Here is a 20,882-nt window from a genome sequence, read left to right on the forward strand (position 1 = left end):
AGATTTGGCAGAGTGATTCAAAGGTCCTTGTAGCAGTGTACTGCAATAAAATATCCTTAAATTGGAAATTGCAGTCTCCCAGAAAAATATTAGCAAGAAAATCTTTTAAGGACCATAATCAAGAAATGTTTACCTGAAATTTACATTTGGAGGCCACCGTAATGCAGAGGTTAGTATGTCCGCCTATGCTGAACGCCTGGGTTCGAATCCTGGCGAGACCATCAGAAAACATTTTCAAAGGTGGTTTTCCCCTCCTAATGCTTTCAACATTTGTGATGTAAAATTTCTCTCGAAAGAGATGTCGCACTGCGACACGCCGTTTGGACTCCACAATAAAGAGGAGGCCCCTTATCATTGAGCTTAAATTTGAATCGGACGGCACTCATTGACATATATGAGAAGTTTGCCCCTGTTCCTTAGTGGAATGTTTATGGGCAAAATTGGCAAATTTGCAATGTTTACACACTGTATGAAATTCATGGAAAATTGCTTTGCCCAAGAATCTCAAAATATGATCAGAAAGGTGGTGGTGTTATTATATATTATAGTAACCCTGCTGACCATATCAACACACTGTCTGTGCCTGTTGGCAACTCTATTTCCCTTCCACGCTTGCCTGCATTCAGTTAGCTGTCGAAGTTGGCATACAAAACCAGTGGGTGAATTCTGCTCTTTTTTCCAGATAAAACACCTCACGCCAAAGTGCATGTGAGTGACACCTGATTTTTTTTCAGCCGCCGAAAAAAAACAGCTCACGTTTTTTTTTTTGTTCATACTTAAATTTAACACATTTGCCAGGACATTACGTGCAACTATTTTTATGTCATTGTTCTGTTTAGATGTTTAGATGCCAAATAAAAATAAAAACAAAGGAAAAAAATCCAAACATGAAGGGTGAACCACCACGAATAGCGTAAGGCTGTGTGGTGTGGAGGTTGTAGAGGTATTTTCCGTTTCCTGGGCCAAAGAAGGGCGGCGGAAGCATCTAACATGACAGTGTAATTTTATTTATATTTCCATTTTGTGATTTTTATGAACATTTTGCCTTTTTTCATTTCATGTACTGGCCAAATGGACATTTTCAGTTGCTTGTGTTTCTTTTTTCATTCTTGGATTTCTTTGTTCATATTTCATTCGCATTTTTTGACATTCGTCATTTGCTGTGTCAACGGATATGTCCATTATGCTAATGACCAGAACTAATTGTGCCATTGTCACGAATTATTTTTAGGGATTTATTCGCCTACATGCACATGTCCGTGTCCTTCTTTCCCTAGGGATATGTCATTTTATTTTTAATTAAACTTATCTACAACAACTCTATTTGCAAGAAATGTGCTTGCAGCTAATTTTCAGGGTGCGTTAGCATGCGTTACATACGTGAAGTATAGGATTACAGTTGGAGAGTTCATGTAATACTTCCGTAACAACAAAATAAGGAAGCTTTATGTGGGGGCAAGCAAAATTTTTCTTTGTGATTTCTGGTCCACCATGGGGCATAGGTTTCCGTATTCTTTCGTCTTGGTTATCCGCTCACTAATGCCGGCGACATTCGTGACTGCAAAAATTCTCTTTAAAGAGTTGTCGCACTGCGGCACAGCATTGTAACTCAGTATTTAATGGTCTCCTATCCTAGCAAGATTCAAATGTTCTCTTCAATAAAAAGGATCATCATTTTTATTGAAGAGAACATTTGAATCCTGCAGCTGCTTACACCGAATCTATGATTTAATGGCCAAAAGAAGAACAATTCCATCAAACGCTTTTAAACCTGATCAAACTTGACAAAGGGCGCCAGAGTGTGTGATAACTGGCCTAGTTATTCCTGTTACAGATACATTTCGATCCACATTATCAAAGGTTCTTAATAGAGAGACTCTGCGTTAAACGATTTCAAGGTCCTTAGAGGGTAGGAATCCAGACTAGAGCTGGCATTATAGCGATGGCACTATCGCTATTTTATTTTTTGTTATTTTTGATATTTTTCCTATCGATACTATCGGCAAAGTTAAATATTTTGCAAAATTTAACAGAAATAGGCGATACGACACTGAATGTATACTTTAAGATATATTGCTCCTATAGAGGGCGCAATTTACATCCGGTTAGGCTAAATTTGTTTATATGATTCCTGCCATGACTTCCAACTGACTTTATTAAATTTGGTATCACTCGGTCTGTGTATTGACATTGCTTCTATATATATATGGATCTCCTGATTTCTACACCCTCCACCATAGGATGGGGGTATACCAATTTCGTCATTCCGTTTGTAACACCTCGAAATATTCGTCTAAGACTCGATAACGCATATATATTGTTGATGGACATGACATATTAAGTCGATCTATTCATGTCCGTCCGTCTGTCTGTCCGTCCGTCTGTCGAAAGCACGCTAACTTTCGAAGGAGTAAAGCCAGGCGCTTGAAATATTGCACAACTACTTCTTATGGGACTGTTAATGGGCCATATCTGTATATATTTGAATATAGCTGCCATATAAACCGATCTTGGGTATTGACTTCTGGAGTCTCTAGAGGGCGCAATTCTTACCCGCTTTGGCTGAAATTTTGCATATGTCGTTGTGGAATGACTGCCAACAACTGTGCCAAGTATGGTCTAAATCAGATCATAACCTGATTCTGTTATACCCACCATATAAACCGATTTCCCGATTAGACTTCTTGAGCTTCGAGAGGGCGCATTTCTTTTCCGATTTGGCTGAAATTTAGTACGTGGTGTTTTGGTATCACTTCCAACGATTTGGTTCATATCCTGACACAGCTGCCATATAAACCGATCTCCCAATTAGACTTCTTGCGCTTCTAGAGGGCGAAATTCTTATCCGATTTGGCTGAAATTTTGCACAGGTCGTTGACTTCCAACAACTGTGCCAAGTATGATCTAAATCGTTTCATAACCTGATATAGCCGTCATAAAAATTGGTCTGCAGATTAGACTTCTTGAGCTTCTAGAGGGCGCAATTCTTATCCGCTTTGGCTGAAATTTTGCATATGTCGTTGTGGTATGTCTTACAATAACTGTGCCGACTATGGTCTAAATCAGTTCATAACCTGATATAGCCGCTATATAAGCCGATCTCCCGATTAGACTTCTTGAGCTTCTGGAAGGCGCAATTCTTGAAATTTTGCATGTGGTGTTTTGGTATCACTTCAAACAATTGTGCTAAGTACGTTTCAAATCGGTTCATAACCTGATATAGCTGCCATAAAAACCGATCTCCCGATTAGACTTCTTCAGCTTCTAGAGGGCGCATTTTCTTTCCGATTTGGCTGACAACTGTACCACATATGGTCTAAATCGGTGGATAACCTGATATAGCTGCCATATAAGCCGATCTCCCAATTTGAAATTCTGAGCCACTAGAGGGCACAACTTTTACTCGATTTGCCTGAAATTTTTGAAGAGGTATTTCTCTATGACGAGTTCGGTCTATATCGACCATAAGTCGAAGGGCCCAACACAACTCACTGTCCCAAATTTCGGCGATATCGGAAAAAAATGCGCCTTTTATGGTCCCAAGACCTTAAATCGAGAGATCGGTCTATATGGCAGCTATATTCAGATCAGGACCAATCTAGGCAAAACTGAAGAAGGAAGTCGAAGGGCCCAACACAACTCACTGTCCCAAATTTCGGCGACATCAGACGCCTTTTATGGCCTAAGACCTTCAATCGAGAGATTGGTCTATATGGCAGCTATATTCAGATCAGGACCAATCTAGGCAAAACTGAAGAAGGAAGTCGAAGGGCCCAACACAACTCACTGTCCCAAATTTCGGCGACATCGGAAAATGAATGCGCCTTTTATGGTCCCAAAACCTTAAATCGAGAGATCGGTATATATGGCAGCTATATTCAGATCAAGACCGATCTAGGCCAAACTGAAGAAGGAAGTCGAAGGGCATAACACAACTCACCGTCCCGAATTTCGGCGATATCGTACAGTAAATGCGCATTTTATGGACCTAAGACCTAAAATCGTGATATCGGTCTATATGGCAGCTATATCCAAATCTGAATCGATCTGGACCAAATTGAAGAAGAATGTCGAAGGGCTTAACATAACTCTAAATTTCAGCAAAATCGGATAATAAATGTGGCTTTTATGGGCCTAAGACCCTAAATCGGATCGGTCTATATGGGAGCTATATCAAGATATAGCCCAATATACCCCATCTTCGAACTCGATCTGCTTATGGACAAAAGCAAAATCTGTGCAAAATTTCAGCTCAATATCTCGATTTTAAAAGACTGTAGCGTGATTTCAATAGACAGACAGAGGGACAGACAGACAGACGGACAAACAGATGGACAGACAGACGGACAGACAGACGGACAGACAGACAAACGGACAGACAGACGGACAGACAGACGGACAGAGAGACAGACAGACAGACAGACGGACGGACAGACAGACAGACGGACAGACAGACAGATGGACGGACATGGCTAGATTGTCTTAGATTTTTACGCTGATCAAGAATATATATACTATATAGGGTCGGAAACGGATATTTCGATGTGTTGCAAACGGAATGACAAAATGAATATACCCTCATTCTTCGGTGGTGTGTATAAAAATGTTGTAGACAAAATGACCGAAAGTATTAAGAACTGGACCGCAGTAGCATGTTACAGCGAAGAATTACTACTACGAAAGATCTCAACGAAGGGGCCTTGTACGCAAGGTCCCTTGCAAGCAATAGAATGGACGAAGGTGTAGGGACTGATTTGAAAGCCATGTAAAAGCAATGCCGATTGAATTTGACTCCCTGCCACTATTAATATACACAATTTCATTTGTATTTGCAAGCAAAATTTCTCCAATACCTATTATATCACCCTGTCATGGAAAGATTTTTTTTTTTTTGAGCTGCGTACCTGCAGCGAAATTTTCGGTAATGGTCGAAACTTAAAATTGCTCTTAGGATATGTCAATGCATGGATGTGTTTACATATTTCACCGCAATACATCCCATTTTGAAAATTATTAACATTTAGTCAACCCCTATCATTTTCTCATGTAGGGTTCGGCATAGCCAAGTTATGATAGCATTACATAAATGTCAAGCTTTTAAGTACTCAAAACTTGTCTAGACCTTGTAAATTAACATGCAATGCTTCGATTTACTTTGTTATGATTTATTGTCACTACTTCCAAGGGGTGTTCCCTCTACTTTAGTGTAAAAGGGCATAAAATTTATGTGTAAACAATGTGAATGGCATTACAAGCCAACTTCATAAATTATAAATGGGAATGAAAAAAACACGCAATAAAATCAAACTAAATGCACAGAATAACGACATATGTTTGTATAGAAACTCAAATACAGAGAGCGAAAGAGATCCTTGCACGCAAACCAAATGTTGCCACTGTGCGGCGCCAAAAGTCAAAAAACCAAAAGATTACTTATTTTTGTCTAGCTCTACGAAATCACATACAACGAAAATCAAATAAGAGAAAAAACAAGTAAAAGCGTGCTATGTTCGGCCGGGACGGATCTTATATACCCTTCACCATGGTTCGTATTTGTCGAGTTCTTTTCCTGAAGTCTCTTTTGAGGCAAACAAAGGAAAAGAAAGGATAAAAGAATCTATCAAGTTCTGGACCACTTCGGGCCATTGGATGTTGGAGACCATAGTAGATGCCATTGTGTAAAATTTCAGCCAAATCGAATAAGAATTGCGCCCTTTAGTGGCTCAAAAAGTAAAATAGGGAGATCGTTTTATAAGAGAGCTGTATCAGGTTATAAACTGATTCAGACCATATTTGACACGTATGTGGATGGTCATGGGAGAAGCCGTTATACAGATAAGAATTGCGCCCTACAGAGCCTCAAGAAGTCAAGATCGCAGATCGGTTTATATGGCAGCTATATCAAGTTGTAGACCGATTTGAGCCATACTTTGCACATGAAATTCATAACGAAACACGTCATGCAAAATTTCAGCGAAATCGAATAGAATTTGCATCCTCTAAAGGCCCAACATGTCAAGACCCCAAGATCGATTTATATGATAGCTATATCAGGTTATGCTCCGAATTTACCCCAACTTGGCACAGCTGTTGGAGATCATAACAAAACACCTCATGTAAAATTTCAGCCAAATCGGATCGTCCTCTAGTGGCTCAAGAAGTCAAGACTCAATATTGGTTTATATGGCAGGTTATGGTCCGATTTGAACCTTACTTGGCACAGTTGTTGGAAGTCATAACAAAACACATCGTGCAAAGTTTTAGCTAAATAGGATAAGAATTGCGCCCTTAAAAGGCTCGAGAAGTCAAGACCCCCAGATCGGTTTATATGACAGTTATATTAGGTTATGGTCCGATTTGAACCATACTTGGTTGTTGGAAATCATGACGAAACATGTCTCGTAAACTTTCAGCCAAATCGGATACGAATTGCGTCCTCTAGTGGCTCAAATAGTCAAGATTCAAGGTCGGTTTATATGGCAGCTATATCAGATTATAGTCCGATTTAAACTTCACTTGGCACAGTTGTTAGAAGTCATGACTAAACACGTCGTGCAAAATTTCATTCACATCGGATAAGAATTGCGCCCTATAAAGGCTCAAGAAGTCAAGACCCCAGATCGGTTCATATGACAGCCATATAAGGTTATGAAACGATTTCAATCATACTTAGCACAATTGTTGGAATTCATAACAAAACACGTCGTGCAAAATTTCATTCCAATCGGATAAGAATTGCGCACTCTAGACGCTCAAGAAGTCAAGGCCCCAGATCGGTTTATATGACAGCTATATAAGGTTATGGACCGATTTGAACCATACTTGGCACCGTTATTGGAAGTACAAACAAACAACTTCATGCAAAATTTCAGCCAAATCAAATAGGAATTGCGCCCTCTAGAGTCTCAAGCAGTAGAGACCCCGAATCGGTTTATATGGCAGCTTTATCAGGTTATGGACCGCTTTGAATCATACTCAGCACAGTTGTTGGAAATCTTAACAAAACAAAACTCATGCTAAATTTCAGCCAAATCGGATAAGATTTGCGCCCTCTAGTGGCTCAAGAAGTCAAGATCCACGATCGGTTTTTATGACAGCTATATCAAAACATGAACCGATATAGAAATTTTACAATCCCAACCGACTTACGCTAATGAGAAGTATTTGTGCAAAATTTCAAGCCGCTAGCTTTACTCCTTCGAAAGTTGGCGTGCTTTCGACAGACAGACGGACGGACGGAGGGGTGGACGGACAGACGGACGGACGGTCGGACGGACAGATTGACGGACGGACCTGATCGTCGTAAAAATCTAAGCCGATCCATGTCTGTCTGTTGATATCACGCTAGAGTCTTTAAAAATAGAGATATTGAGCTGAAACTATGCACAGATTCTTTTTTGTCCATGGGCAGGTTAAGTTCGAAGATGAGCTATGCTTTCGACAGACAGACAGACGGACGGTCGGAGGGGTGGACGGACGGACGGAGTGGTGGACGGACGGACGGAGGGGTGGACGGACGGACGGAGGGGTGGACGGACAGACGGAAGGACAGACGGACGGAAGGACAGACGGACGGAAGGACAGACGGACGGAAGGACAGACGGACGGAAGGACAGACGGACGGAAGGACAGACGGACGGAAGGACAGACGGACGGAAGGACAGACGGACGGAAGGACAGACGGACGGAAGGACAGACGGACGGAAGGACAGACGAACGGAAGGACAGACGGACGGAAGGACAGACGGACGGAAGGACAGACGGACGGAAGGACAGACGGACGGAAGGACAGACGGACGGAAGGACAGACGGACGGAAGGACAGACGGACGGAAGGACAGACGGACGGAAGGACAGACGGACGGAAGGACAGACGGACGGACGGACGGACCTTATCGTCGTAAAAATCTAAGCCGATCCACGTCAGTCTGTTGAAATCACGCTACACTCTTTAAAAAAACAGATATTGAGCTGAAACTTTGCACAGATTCCTTTTTTGTCCATGGGCAGGTTAAGTTCGAAGATGGGCTATATCGGCCTAGATTTTGATACAGCCCCCATATATACCGATCTGTCGATTTAAGGTCTTAGACCCATTAAAGCCTCAATTTGTCAACCGATTTCGCTGAAATTTGAGACATCGAGTGAGGCCTCTCAACATTCCTGTTTAAAACGGCCCAGATCTGACGGACAGACGATCATGATGATCAAGAATATGTGTCATGACGATCAAGAATATATATATACTTTAAGGGGTGACAGATCATTACTTCGAGGTGTTACATACCGAATGACTAGGTTAGTATACCCCCATCCCATGGTGGTGGGTATAAAAAGGAAAACAAATCATGTGTTTCGTGGCGTTCATATTACAGCAAAAACAACAAAAATTCGAAAACAAGATAAACAACAACCAAAATAAAACATAAATATCGAGGCAGAAAAGTACAAACAAACGAATGCCAAACGTGTGTAATATTATTGCAGAGCCCCCATAATGCACAAGAAGTAACACACGCATTCTACGTTCATCATACGCCTGCCAGACCGACCGACTAAACGCTGATTTTCGTTTTCCATTTTCCTCGCACAAACGACTTGGCTGGCGAACGCTTCAAATCATAAAACTGTGAAATTTCGCAAGTGTGAATGGACGGACGGACAGATTAAGTGGGCATAAAATGCCGACCGTCAGACATTTATGATTTACCGAACATTTCTAGTAGTTGAAAGAAAAATCGAATGAATGGCTCACTTTGGGTGCTAATATACAACAAATCTTTTTGGTGAAATGTCACAATGTTTCTGGCCGGATTGTTTCGTGCTTGAATGCATGCGCTGATCGAAGCATTATATGATGACGATCAGATTTGGAACGAACAAAAAAAATATAATATACGAACAAATATTAGTTTGGTTTTATTGGAAATCTTAGAGGAGGTAATAGAATAGAACAAATTCCAAATTCAAGAAAATATTTGAGGGAAATAAAATTTTTTCAAAATAATCGGCAAAGTTTGCTTATGCTCGAAGGTGTTGACATTATTTTTATGCCCACCACCATGGTGGGGGTATGCTAATCTAGTCATTCCGTTTGAAACACCTCGAAATATTGATATAAGACCCCATAAAGTATATCTATTCTTGATCGTCACGACATTCTGAGTCAATCTAGCCATGTCCGTCCGTCTGTCAAAATCACCATAGTGGCCCAACGCATAGAGTTAGCCATTTGATATTTTGTACAGATACTTAATATTGATGTAGGGCGTTGGGAATGACAAATGGGCCATATCCGTGCAGATTTGGATGTAGCTCCCATATAAACCGATCTCCCGATTTGATTTCTTGAGCCCCTGGAAGCCTCAATTTTCATCCAATTTGGCTGAAATACCGCACGTAGTGCTCTGATATGACTATCAACAATTGTGCCAAGTACGGTGCAAATCGGTCTATAACCTGATATAGCTGATATATTTTGGAAGCCTCAAATTTCATCCGATTTGGCTGAAAATTGAGGCTTCCAGTGTTCTGTTATGACTTCTAACAACTGAACCAAGTACAGTTCAAATCGGTCTATAACCTGATATAGCTCCAATATAGCATCTTCCGATTTGACTTCTTGCGCCCTTAAAAGCAGCAATTTTTATCCGATTTGGCCGAAATTTGGCACATAGTGTTCTGTTGTGACTTCCAACAATTGTGCTAAGTACGGTCCAAATTGGTCAAGAACATGATATAGCTCCCATATAACCCGATCTCCCAATTTGAGTCCTTACAAGCCGCGATTTTTATTCGATTTGGTTGAAATTTTTCATAGAGTGTTCTATTAGGACTCTTAACAACTGTGCCAAGTATGGTCCAAAGGAGTCTATAACCAGATATAGATCCCATGATTTAGCAGAGTCCATGGTGGTTCCCAAGATTCGGCCTGGCCAAACTCAGCACGCTTTGACTTGATTTAAATCATATTCTGAAAAATTAATTTTTTTAATTATGTTTAGTCAAATTTGCAATAGAAAACTAAATTTAACAAAATTTTCTCTAAAAATAAAGTTTGAGGAATTATAAAAAACAAAAAAGTAAATTTTTGCTGAAATTTGGGACAGTATGTTGTGTTGGGCTACTCGACAGCCTTCTTCAATTTGGTCCCGATCGGTCCAGATTTGGATATAGCTGCCATATAGACCGATCTCTCGATTTAAGGTTTTGGCCCATAAAATTCGCATTTAATGTCCGATATCGCCAAAATTTATGACAGTGACTTGTGTTAGGCTCTTCAACATCTTTCTGTAATTTGGCCAAGATCGATCCAGATTTGGATATATCTGCCTAGACCGATATCTCGATTTAAGGTTTTGGGCCCATAATCGGCGATTTCGCCGATTTATGACAGTGAGTTGTGCTAGGCTTCTCAACATCTTTCAATAATTGCGAGGTGCGATGTTGCGGTACAGATAATGCCTGGAATGGCATCGTGAGACCTGCAAGCCAAAGGACGCACTGCATGAAGTATATATATGCTCGTAAAAATCTAAGCCGATCTAGCCATGTCCGTCCGTCTGTCTGTTAAAATCACGCTACAGTCTTTTTAAAAATAGAAATATTGAGCTGAAACTATGCACAGATTCTTTTTTTGTCCATGACCAGGTTAAGTTCGAAGATGGGCTATATGGGACTATATTTCGATATAGCCCCCATATATACCGATCTGCCGATTTAAGGTCTTAGGCCCATTAAAGCTAAATTTGTTAACCGATTTCGCTTAAATTTGGGACAGTGAGTGAGGTCTCTTAAAATCCCTGTTTAAAACGGCTCAGTTCGGTCCAGATTTAGATTTAGTTGCCATATAGACCGATCTCTAGATTTAGGGTCTTGGACCCATAAAAGGCGCATTTATTCCCCGATTTCACAGAAATTTAGTATAGCGAATTGCTTAAGGCTACTCGAAATCCCTGTTCAATATGGCCCAGATCGGTTCATTAGCCGCCGATTGATTTAGGATCTTGGACCCATAAAATGCGAATTTATTGTCCGATTTCCCAGAAATTTGGGATAGCGACTTGTCTTAAGCCCTTCGATATCCATGTTCAATTTGGCCTAGATGGGTCCAGATTTAGATTTAGCTGCCATATAGACCGATCTCTCGACTTTGGGCTCTCAATTTAAGGTCTTTAGCTCATAAAAGGCGCATTTATTATCCGATTTCGCAGAAATTTGGGATAGTGTCTTGTGTTAAGCCATTCGACATCCCTATTTAATACGACTTAGATCGGTCCATATTTAGATATACCTCACATTTAGACCGATGTCTCGACTTAGGGTCTGGGGAGACATAAAAGACGCTTATGTTGTATATCCCTGCTCAATACGGCCCATATCGGTTCAGATTTAGATATATAGACCGATCTCGCGATTTAGGGTCTTGGGACAATAAAAGGCGCATTTTTTGTCTGATTTCGTAGAAATTTGATATAGCGACCTGTGTAAGGCTCCTCGACATCCCTGTTCAATGCGGCCCCGATCGGTTCAGATTAAGATATAGCTGCCATATAGACCGATCTCTCGATTTAAGGTCTTAGGCCCATCAAATGCGTTTATTGTCCGACTTTGCCAAAATTTGGTACAGTCAGTTGTGTTAGGCTCCTCGATATCCCTGTTCAATACATCCCAGATCGGTACAGATTTTGATGTAGCTGCCATATATACTGATCTACCGATTTAAGGTTTTAGGCCCATAAAAGAGGAATTTGTTAACCGATTTAGCTGTAATTAGGCACAAGAAATTATGTTAGGCAACTCAACATTCGTACCGAGTATGGTTAAGATGGGTCTATATTTCGATATAACTGCTATATAGACCGATCTCAAAATTTTAGGCCTTGGGCCAATAATATGGGTATTCATTGATTTTAGGCACATAAATGCTGAATTTTTTAACCAATGAATTTGGTACAATGGGATCCTAACATAGCATGAATATGGTGAAAATCGAACAATTTTTAGATATAGCGCCATGGGTTCATAAATGATGCATTTTTATACCCTCCACCATAAGATGGGGGGTATACTAATTTCGTCATTCTGTTTGTAACTACTCGAAATATTCGTCTGAGACCCCATAAAGTATATATATTCTTGATCGTCGTGAAATTTTATGTCGATCTAGCCATGTCCGTCCGTCTGTCCGTCCGTCCGTCTGTCCGTCCGTCCGTCTGTCTGTCGAAAGCACGCTAACTTCCGAAGGAGTAAAGCTAGCCGCTTGAAATTTTGCACAAATACTTCTTATTAGGTCGGTTGGTATTGTAAATGGGCCATATCGGTCCATGTTTTGATATAGCTGCCATATAAACCGATCTTGGGTCTTGACTTCTTGAGCCACTAGAGTGCGCAATTCTTATCGGATTGGAATGAAATTTTGCACGACGTGTTTTGTTGTGATATCCAACAACTGTGTCAAGTATGGTTCAAATCGGTCCATAACCTGATATAGCTGCCATATAAACCGATCTGGGATCTTGACTTCTTGAGCCTGTAGAGTGCGCAATTCTTATCCGATTGGAATGAAATTTTGCACAACGTGTTTTGTTATGATATCCAATAAATGTGCCAAGTATGGTTCAAATCGGTCCATAACCTGATATAGCTGTCATATAAACCGATCTTGGGTCTTGACTTCTTGAGCCTCTAGAGTGCGCAATTCTTATCCGATTGGAATGAAATTGTGCACGACGTGTTTTGTTATGATATCCAATAACTGTGCGAAGTATGGTTCAAATCGATCCATAACCTGATATAGCTGCCATATAAACCGATCTGGGATCTTGACTTCTTGAGCCTCTAGAGGTCGCAATTATTATCCGATTTGCCTGAAATTATGTACTACGGATCCTCTCATGACCATCAACATACGTGTTTATTATGATCTGAATCGGTCTATAGCCCGATAAAATAGCCCAGCTATTTTACTTCTTGAGCCCCCAAAGGGCGCAATTCTTATTCGAATTGGTTGACATTTTACACAGGTCTCCAACATTTAATAATATAATAATAGCAGAGCAGATCTTTTCTTAAATCCTTTTTTGCCTAAGAAGAGATGCCGGGAGAAGAACTCGGCAAATGCGATCCATGGTGGAGGGTATGTAAGATTCGGCCCGGCCGAACTTAGCACGCTTTTACTTGTTCACCCTATTATGACGAAAGGTGGTTAAATTACATCAAGGTGATGGGTATCCAAAGTTCGGCCCGGTCAAACTTAATGCCTTTTTAATTGTTTTGGGTATAGCATGACCATAGGATGGGGGTATACTAATCTAGTCATTCCGTTTATGACACCTCGAAATATTGATCTAAGATCCCTTAAAATATATATATTTTTGATTGTCTGGACATTTTGAGTCGATCTAGCCATGTCCGTCCGCCCATCTGTCCGTCTGGCGAAATCAAGATAGCAGTCGTACGCGTAAAGCTAGCCGCTTGAAATTTTGCACAGATGCTTAGTATTAATGTAGGTTATTGGGCATTGCAAATGGGTCATACCGGTTCAGATTTAGATATAGCACCCGATTTGACTACTTCTCGAGTTCTTACAAGCCCCAATTTTGGTACGTCTTGGTTGTATGCGGCGTTCTGTTACGACTTCCAACAACTGTCCAAATCAGTCTATAACCTGATATAGATCCCATATAAACCAGTCTCTCGATTATCTTTGTTCGGTTCCTAGAAGCTTTAATTGATGCTGGTTTGACAGAAATTTGGTAAGTAGAGCCCTTCAACTAAGTATAGTTTGTATTAATTTTTAACAGAATCCATGGTGCTGGGTTCCCAAGATTCGGCCCAGCCGAACTTAGCACGCTTTAATTTGTTGAACTTAAACAGCGAAGAAAATTGCTCTTTTAGGCTTTCTGATGTCAATATCCTTAAATTCAACAAAACCGCAAACCTTAAATGCATATCAATTCCTCTGGTCACAATATCATATTAAAATATACATCATATAAATTTCAATAAAATATCATTTTTACATTTTAATAACCTTGTTCTACAAAAACCACAAGATTAATCCTTATTAACCTGTCATAATAACATAATTAAATTGTTTCCATTGACAAACCTTCATATTAATCGGAATTTACAAAATATTAAGGTGGGTGTTGGTTGACATTTTTGAAATAAATTTTCCCCAAAATTCAAAAGACTAGCACAAAAAAACAAAGCATTTCTTTATAGTCGGCTATGGCAGCTGGTGTGTGTGTGTGTGTGTGTGTGGTCTAATATCAAAGTCACAATGCCACTATAAACGACCGGCTGATGATAACACAAATAACATGGCCAAAATGAATTTATAATGTGAAGTCATTTAGATCAAAACCAAAAAACACACACACCAAATCTCACATATGCCATACGGCTTCGATTTAATGAGTTTCGTTGTGAGAGGGACATTTGGATGATTTGATGGAAATCAGCAGGGGGAAAAATTAGCCATCATTAAAAATATGCAAACTAATTACAAATTCGCAAATTAATTAAACTCTAGTAGAAGCTAAACATAACCAAAATGCTTTTTAACAAGAAAATCGAATATCATGAAAACGTATAATATTGGGTTGCCCAAAAAATAAGTGCGGATTTTTTAAAAGAAAGTTAATGCATTTTTAATAAAACTTAGAATGGACTTTAATCAAATTTACTTTTTTACACTTTTTTTCTAAAGCAAGCTAAAAGTAACAGCTGATAACTGACAGAAGAAAGAATGCAATTACAGAGTCACAAGCTGTGAAAAAATTTGTCAACGCCGACTATATTAAAAATCCGCAATTACTTTTTGGGCAACCCAATAAATACATATATGTAGGTCTTCCAAAAGGATTTGGAGTTTAACAAAAAATGTTTCAGCTGGACAATGAAATCCAACAACAAAATGAAATAACCAAAATTTGAAGCACAAAAGTATTTGCATAAAGATTATTTCAGGCAAATGTTGATCGTGACTGCGCCTCAAATGGTCCATCAGCTCAGTTCAATTTTGGCATACTCTTTCCAATATGACTGGTATCTTACGAATAAATGATTCAATGTTGTCTTCCAATTCGTCAATTGAAACGGGCTTGTCTGTATAGACAAGACCTTTAACAATGCCCTACAAAAATAGTCTAATGGCGTTAAATCGCATGAGCTAGGCGACCAATTGACCGATGCCGAACGTGATATGATAATGTTCACCGAACTCGCCTCTCAATAATAGTTCATTGTTATGCATGCTATGTGGCATGTGGCACCGTCTTGTTAAAACCATAGGTCATGCTCTTGCATTTTGGCCAAAAAAAAGGTGGATATTATCTCACGATAGCGCTCACCATTTACAGTTACGTTACGATTCGCATCACCTTTGAAGAAGTACAGTCCAATGATGCCACCAGCCCATAAACCGCACCTAACTGTGACTTTTTATACACACTACTATAGGATGGGGGTATACTTATCTAGTCATTCCGTTTGTAATACCTCGAAATATCGATCTCCGACCCCTTAAAGTATATATATTCTTGATCATCTCTACATTCTGAGTCGATCTAGCCATGTCCGTCCGTCCGTCCGTCTGTCGAAATCACGATAGCGATCGATCACGTAAAGCTAGCCGCTTGAAATTTTGCACAGATACTTTATATTGATGTACATCATTGGTGATTATAAATGGGTCATATCGGTTCAGATTTAGATGTAGCTTCCATATAAACCGATCTTCCGATTTGACTTCTCGAGCCCCTTGAAGGCGCAATTGTCGTCCGACTTGGCTAAAATTTTGCCCATAGTTTTCCGTTAGGATTTGCAACAGCTGTACCAAGTACAGTCCAGGACAGGAAAAATCAGTCTATCACCTGATATAGCTCCCATATTAACCGATCTTCCTTCCTGAGCCCCAGGAAGCAGCAATTTTTGTCCGATTTGTCTGAAACTTTGCATGTCTAACACTTGATATAGCTCCCATATAAACTTTGGACTAAGTAAGCAGCTTAGAAAAAAGGCCACCTCTCGACAGACAAAGATGACACTATACAAGACACTGATATTACGAGTGTTGTTATATGGTTCTGAGGCATGGGTACTTGTGAAAGCAGATGAGGCAGTGCTTGGAGTATTTGAGAGAAAGATTCTTCGTAAAATATATGGATCAGTTTGCCTTAATGGAGAATATAGGTATCGTATGAAATTTTGCACAGATACTTTATATTGATGTACATCATTGGGGATTGCAAATGGGTCATAACGGATCAGATTTGAATATAGCTGTCATATAAACCGATCTCTCGATTTGACTTCTCGAGCCCCTTGAAGGCGCAATTTTCGTGCGACTTGGCTAAAATTTTGCCCATAGTTTTCTGTTAGGATTTTCAACAGCTGTACCAAATACAGTCCAGGACAAATCTGTATATCACCTGATGTAGCTCCCATATTAACCGATCTCCTTCTTGAGCCCTTACAAACCAAAATTTTTGTCCGATTTGGCTGAAATTTTGCATGTAGTGTTCTGTTATGACTTCCAACAACTTTGTAAAGTACGGTCCACATCGGTCTATAACATGGAACAGATCCAATATAAACCGATTTCCGATTTAACTTCTTGAGCCCCTGAAAGTCGCAATTTTTATCTGATTTAGCTGAAATTTCGCATGTGGTGTTCCGATATGACTTCCAACAACTTTGTAAAGTACGGTCCCAATCGGTCTTTATCCGGATATAGTTCCCATATAAACCAATCTCCCGATTTGACTTCTTGAGCCCCTGGAAGCCGCACCTTTTGTCTGATTTGGCTGAAATTTCGCATGTGGTGTTCCGATATGACTTCCAACAACTGTGCAATGCACGGTCTTAAACCTGACATAGCTCGCGTATAAACCGATTTCCCGACTTGACTTCTTGAGCCACTGGAAGCCGCAAATTTTGTCCGATTTGGCTGAAATTTTGCACATAGTGTTTTCCTGCGACTTCCAATAACTACGCCAAGTACGGCCCACATCGGTGTATAACATGATATAGCTCCCATATAAACCGATCTCCCGATTTGACTTCTTGAGCTCTTACAAGCTGCAATTTTTGTCTGATTTGGCTGAAATTTCGCATGTGGCGTTCCGCTATGACTTCCAACAACTTTGTAAAGTACAGTCCAAATCGGTCTATAACCTGATATAGCTCCCATATAAACCGATCTCCCGATTTGACTTCTTGGGCCCCTGTAAGCCGCAAATTTTGTCCGATTTGGCTGAAATTTTGCACATAGTCTTTTCCTGCGACTTCCAATAACTACGCCAAGTACGGTCCACATCGGTGTATAACATGATATAGCTCCCATATAAGCCGATCTCCCGATTTGACTTCTTGAGCCCTTACAAGCTGCAATTTTTGTCTGATTTGGCTGAAATTTCGCATGTGGCGTTCCGCTATGACTTCCAACAACTTTGTAAAGTACGGTCCACATCGGCCCATAACATGATAAAGCTCCCATATTAACCGATCGCCCGATTTGACTTCTTGAGCGCCTGGAGACCGCAACTTTTGTCGGATTTGGCTGAAATTTTGCATGTAGTGTTCTGTTATGACTTCCAACAACTGCTCCAAGTACGGTCCAAATCGGCCTTTAACTTGGTATAGCTTGCATATAAACCGAATTCCCGATTTGACTTCTTGAGCCCCTGGAAGCCGCAATTTTTTACGATTTGGCTGAAATTCTGCATGTTGTGTTCTGTTATGACTTCCTACAACTGTGCCATGCACGGTCCAAATCGGTCTAAAACTTGATATAGCTCCCATATAAACCGGCTACCGATTTGATTTCTTGAGCCCCTAAAAGCCACAATGTTTGTCTGATTTAACTGCATTTTGCATGTAATGTTATGACTTCCAACAACTGTTCCAAGTACGGTCCAAATCGGCCATTAACTTGATATAGCTCCCATATAAATCGATCACCCGATTTGACTTCTTGACTCGAAACCCGCGTGAGCTGTTTAAACCACTGTTGCCAAAAAGATAATAGCTAAAAAATCACCCTTTATGTGTTTTGGCTTCACAATCAAATCACTTGATTTGGAATAGTTTAGCTTGCTGGCAAGGAAACATTTGTGGCAAAATGAGATGATGTTCAAAAAGATTCTCAAAAAAAGATTCGCCTGTCCATCCATTTGTCTGTCTGTCTGTCGACTAGTGCGTCTATCTGTCCATCATTTTATGAAATGAAAAGCGATCAAATTTAGAAACATGCATATGAGGAATACGTACCGCTTTTGCCAACACCGGGAGCTCCAACAACCGCAATTTTCAATTCGGTTAAAGTGGATTTTTTGCGTCTAATGCCTCTTGTAGTCATAATGGGCAGCTGTTGTGCGGGTGGAACAAGGGGACAACAGATGATTCTATTATGGCGTAGTTTTGCTGCTCAGGTTGATGGGGAAACTATGCGAAATATTTTCAATATCTTTGTGTTTTTCTTCTTTTGTTTATAGTTTTGATTATTTATTTTAAATTTGGTTTCTGTTTTTTTTTTTTTTTTTGGTTTCTGGTGCGTTTGGCCCGCAACTCTGCAGGCAGTAGGAAATGGGCAAAACTAAAGGCTTAGGAATTTTCACAATGATAAACTAGAAATGAACACGCACTTCAATAAGGTTGGTCGAGGGGAAGGGGGGGAGGGCAAATTATATGTTTATAGGCTATTATTTGTGTTGTGTGATTAAAAAATTTTGCTAATTCTTTTTAGCCCCAAAGTATAATAAATTCTTAATTAATGGATGTTGGTTTTTATTTGTTTATATTTTTTTCCTTTTCCCTGAGGGAATATCGGTTTTTTTTTTGTTTTTTTCGAAATTGTATACTTTTTTTATTTTTAAAATATTTCAATTGTTTTTTTATTTAAATTTTAAAAGGAAGGGAAAAAAATCTCAAACATACACTTGTTCACATATGCATATATTGGGTTGCCCAAAAAGTAATTGCGGATTTTTTATATAGTCGGCGTTGACAAAATTTTTCACAGCTTGTGACTCTGTAATTGCATTCTTTCTTCTGTCAGTTATCAGCTGTTACTTTTAGCTTGCTTCCGAAGAAAAATGTAAAAAAGTATATTTGATTAAAGTTCATTCTAAGTTTTATTAAAAATGCATTTACTTTCTTTTAAAAAATCCGCAATTACTTTTTGGGCAACCCAATTTATTTTAAATCTTTGATCACTGACGTTCGCACACATGGGGATGTCTAAAAAATCATTAAAAATGCCAAAAACAAAAAACTCACACTCACACAATACTGAAACTTTTTATTTCAGTCTTTTGTTTCAAAATTTTCAATGTCAAAATATTTGTGGAATAGCGACCTGACGCCAGATGCCCAAGCAACTGAGAGGTAGGTCAGAGCAGGTGAAGGAGACTATGAGGAAATTTTGTGATTTTTTTTTTTTTTTGTTCAACTTGACTGTTAAATAAGGCACAACACTTAAACAAGATTTTTTTTTTAAATACAAAAAAATGCAATTATTTTGAAAGAGAAAACACTTTTGTCAATTGCTTTGACAAAAGCTAAAAACAAACAAAAACACTGACACTGTACGTATATACTTTTTTGGTTTTAGATTTCCATAACACTACACATATATATGTATTTTTCTTAATTTTAATTTTTCCAATTTAAATTCTAAATTATCTTTTAACCGCAAAATCGCTTTTTTCGTTTCTTCTCTTTTCTTTTCTTATTGTTTAGTCTTTTAATTAAAACAAAAAAATATATAAAAATTATTTTGATTCGAAACAACGATCTTGTGTATGTTGTTCACCGTTTGCAGATTTGTACTAAAACTGATCGCTGAGAAATTTCATTTAGGAAAATAGAAAAATTTTAAAATTCAAATAAACGAACAACGTACTACAACAAGAACTACAACGACAACAACTACCAACAACCACATTCATCCATTCACACTCACTCGCAAGGTACTACTTGTCTGCTCTACCAGAGATCAGCCAAGAACATTGGTTATATGATTGTTGTTGCTGTTGCTATTGTTGTTGCCTGATGTTGTTTTTGCTTTCGTTGTGTTCTTGTATCTTGGGTTTTTCAATAAAAACAAGAAAAAAAGATCTTATAAATAGATTTGAAATTTTAAGAGAAAATGCAACAAAAACAAGTAAAAGCGTGCTAAGTTCGGCCGGGCCGAATCTTATATACCCTCCACCATGGATCGCATTTGTCGAGTTCTTTTCCCGGCATTTCTTCTTAGGCAAAACAGGATATAAGAAAAGATTTGCTCTGCTATTAGAGCGATATCTAGATATGGTCCGGTTTGGACCACAATTAAATTATATGCTGGAGACCTGTGCAAAATGTCAGCCAATTCGAATAAGAATTGCGCCTTTTGGGGGCTCAAGATGTAAAATAGAGAGAACGATTTATATGGGAGCTGTATTGGGCTATAGACCGATTCAGATCATAATAAACACGTATGTTGATGGTCATGAGAGGATCCGTCGCACAAAATTTCAGACAAATCGGAAAATAATTGCGACCTCTAGAGGCTCAAGAAGTCAAGACCCAAGATCGGTTTATATGGCAGCTATATCAGGTTATGAACCGATTTGAACCTTATTTCACACAATAGTTGAAAGTAAGAATAAAATACGTCATGCAAAATTTCAGCCAAATCGGATAAGAATTGCGCCCTCTAGAGGCTCAAGAAGTCAAGACCCAAGATCGGTTTATATGACAGCTATATCAGGTTATGGACCGATTTGAACCATACTTGGCACAGTTGTTGGATATCTTAACAAAACACGTGGTGCAAAATTTCATTCCAATCGGATAATAATTGCGACCTCTACAGTCTCAAGAAGTCAAGAT

The 20,882-nt window shown here is 39.3% G+C and overlaps 1 protein-coding gene across 7 annotated transcripts in view; it reads right to left on the reverse strand.

Annotated features, from left to right (window-relative positions):
- Positions 1 to 19,813, reverse strand: part of LOC106091484 (ras-related and estrogen-regulated growth inhibitor) — a 45,297-nt gene extending 25,484 nt beyond the window's left edge. The window contains exons 1-2 of one of the 7 annotated variants that reach the window (XM_059360834.1): positions 19,592 to 19,813; positions 18,279 to 18,603 (exon numbers count right to left, since the gene is read on the reverse strand). In XM_059360834.1, the coding sequence (XP_059216817.1) occupies positions 18,279 to 18,366 (88 nt within the window). In that variant the 5' untranslated portion in view covers positions 18,367 to 18,603; positions 19,592 to 19,813. Of the gene's footprint in view, positions 1 to 18,278; positions 18,635 to 19,286; positions 19,545 to 19,591 lie in introns of those variants that run through there. The other 6 variants (XM_059360832.1, XM_059360829.1, XM_059360831.1 and 3 more) reach the window with 6 other exon arrangements.
- Between the last annotated feature and the right edge of the window lie 1,069 nt (positions 19,814 to 20,882).

The sequence above is a fragment of the Stomoxys calcitrans genome, chromosome 1 (genome assembly GCF_963082655.1).
Source record: "Stomoxys calcitrans chromosome 1, idStoCalc2.1, whole genome shotgun sequence".
Taxonomy (NCBI): Eukaryota; Metazoa; Arthropoda; class Insecta; order Diptera; family Muscidae; genus Stomoxys; species Stomoxys calcitrans.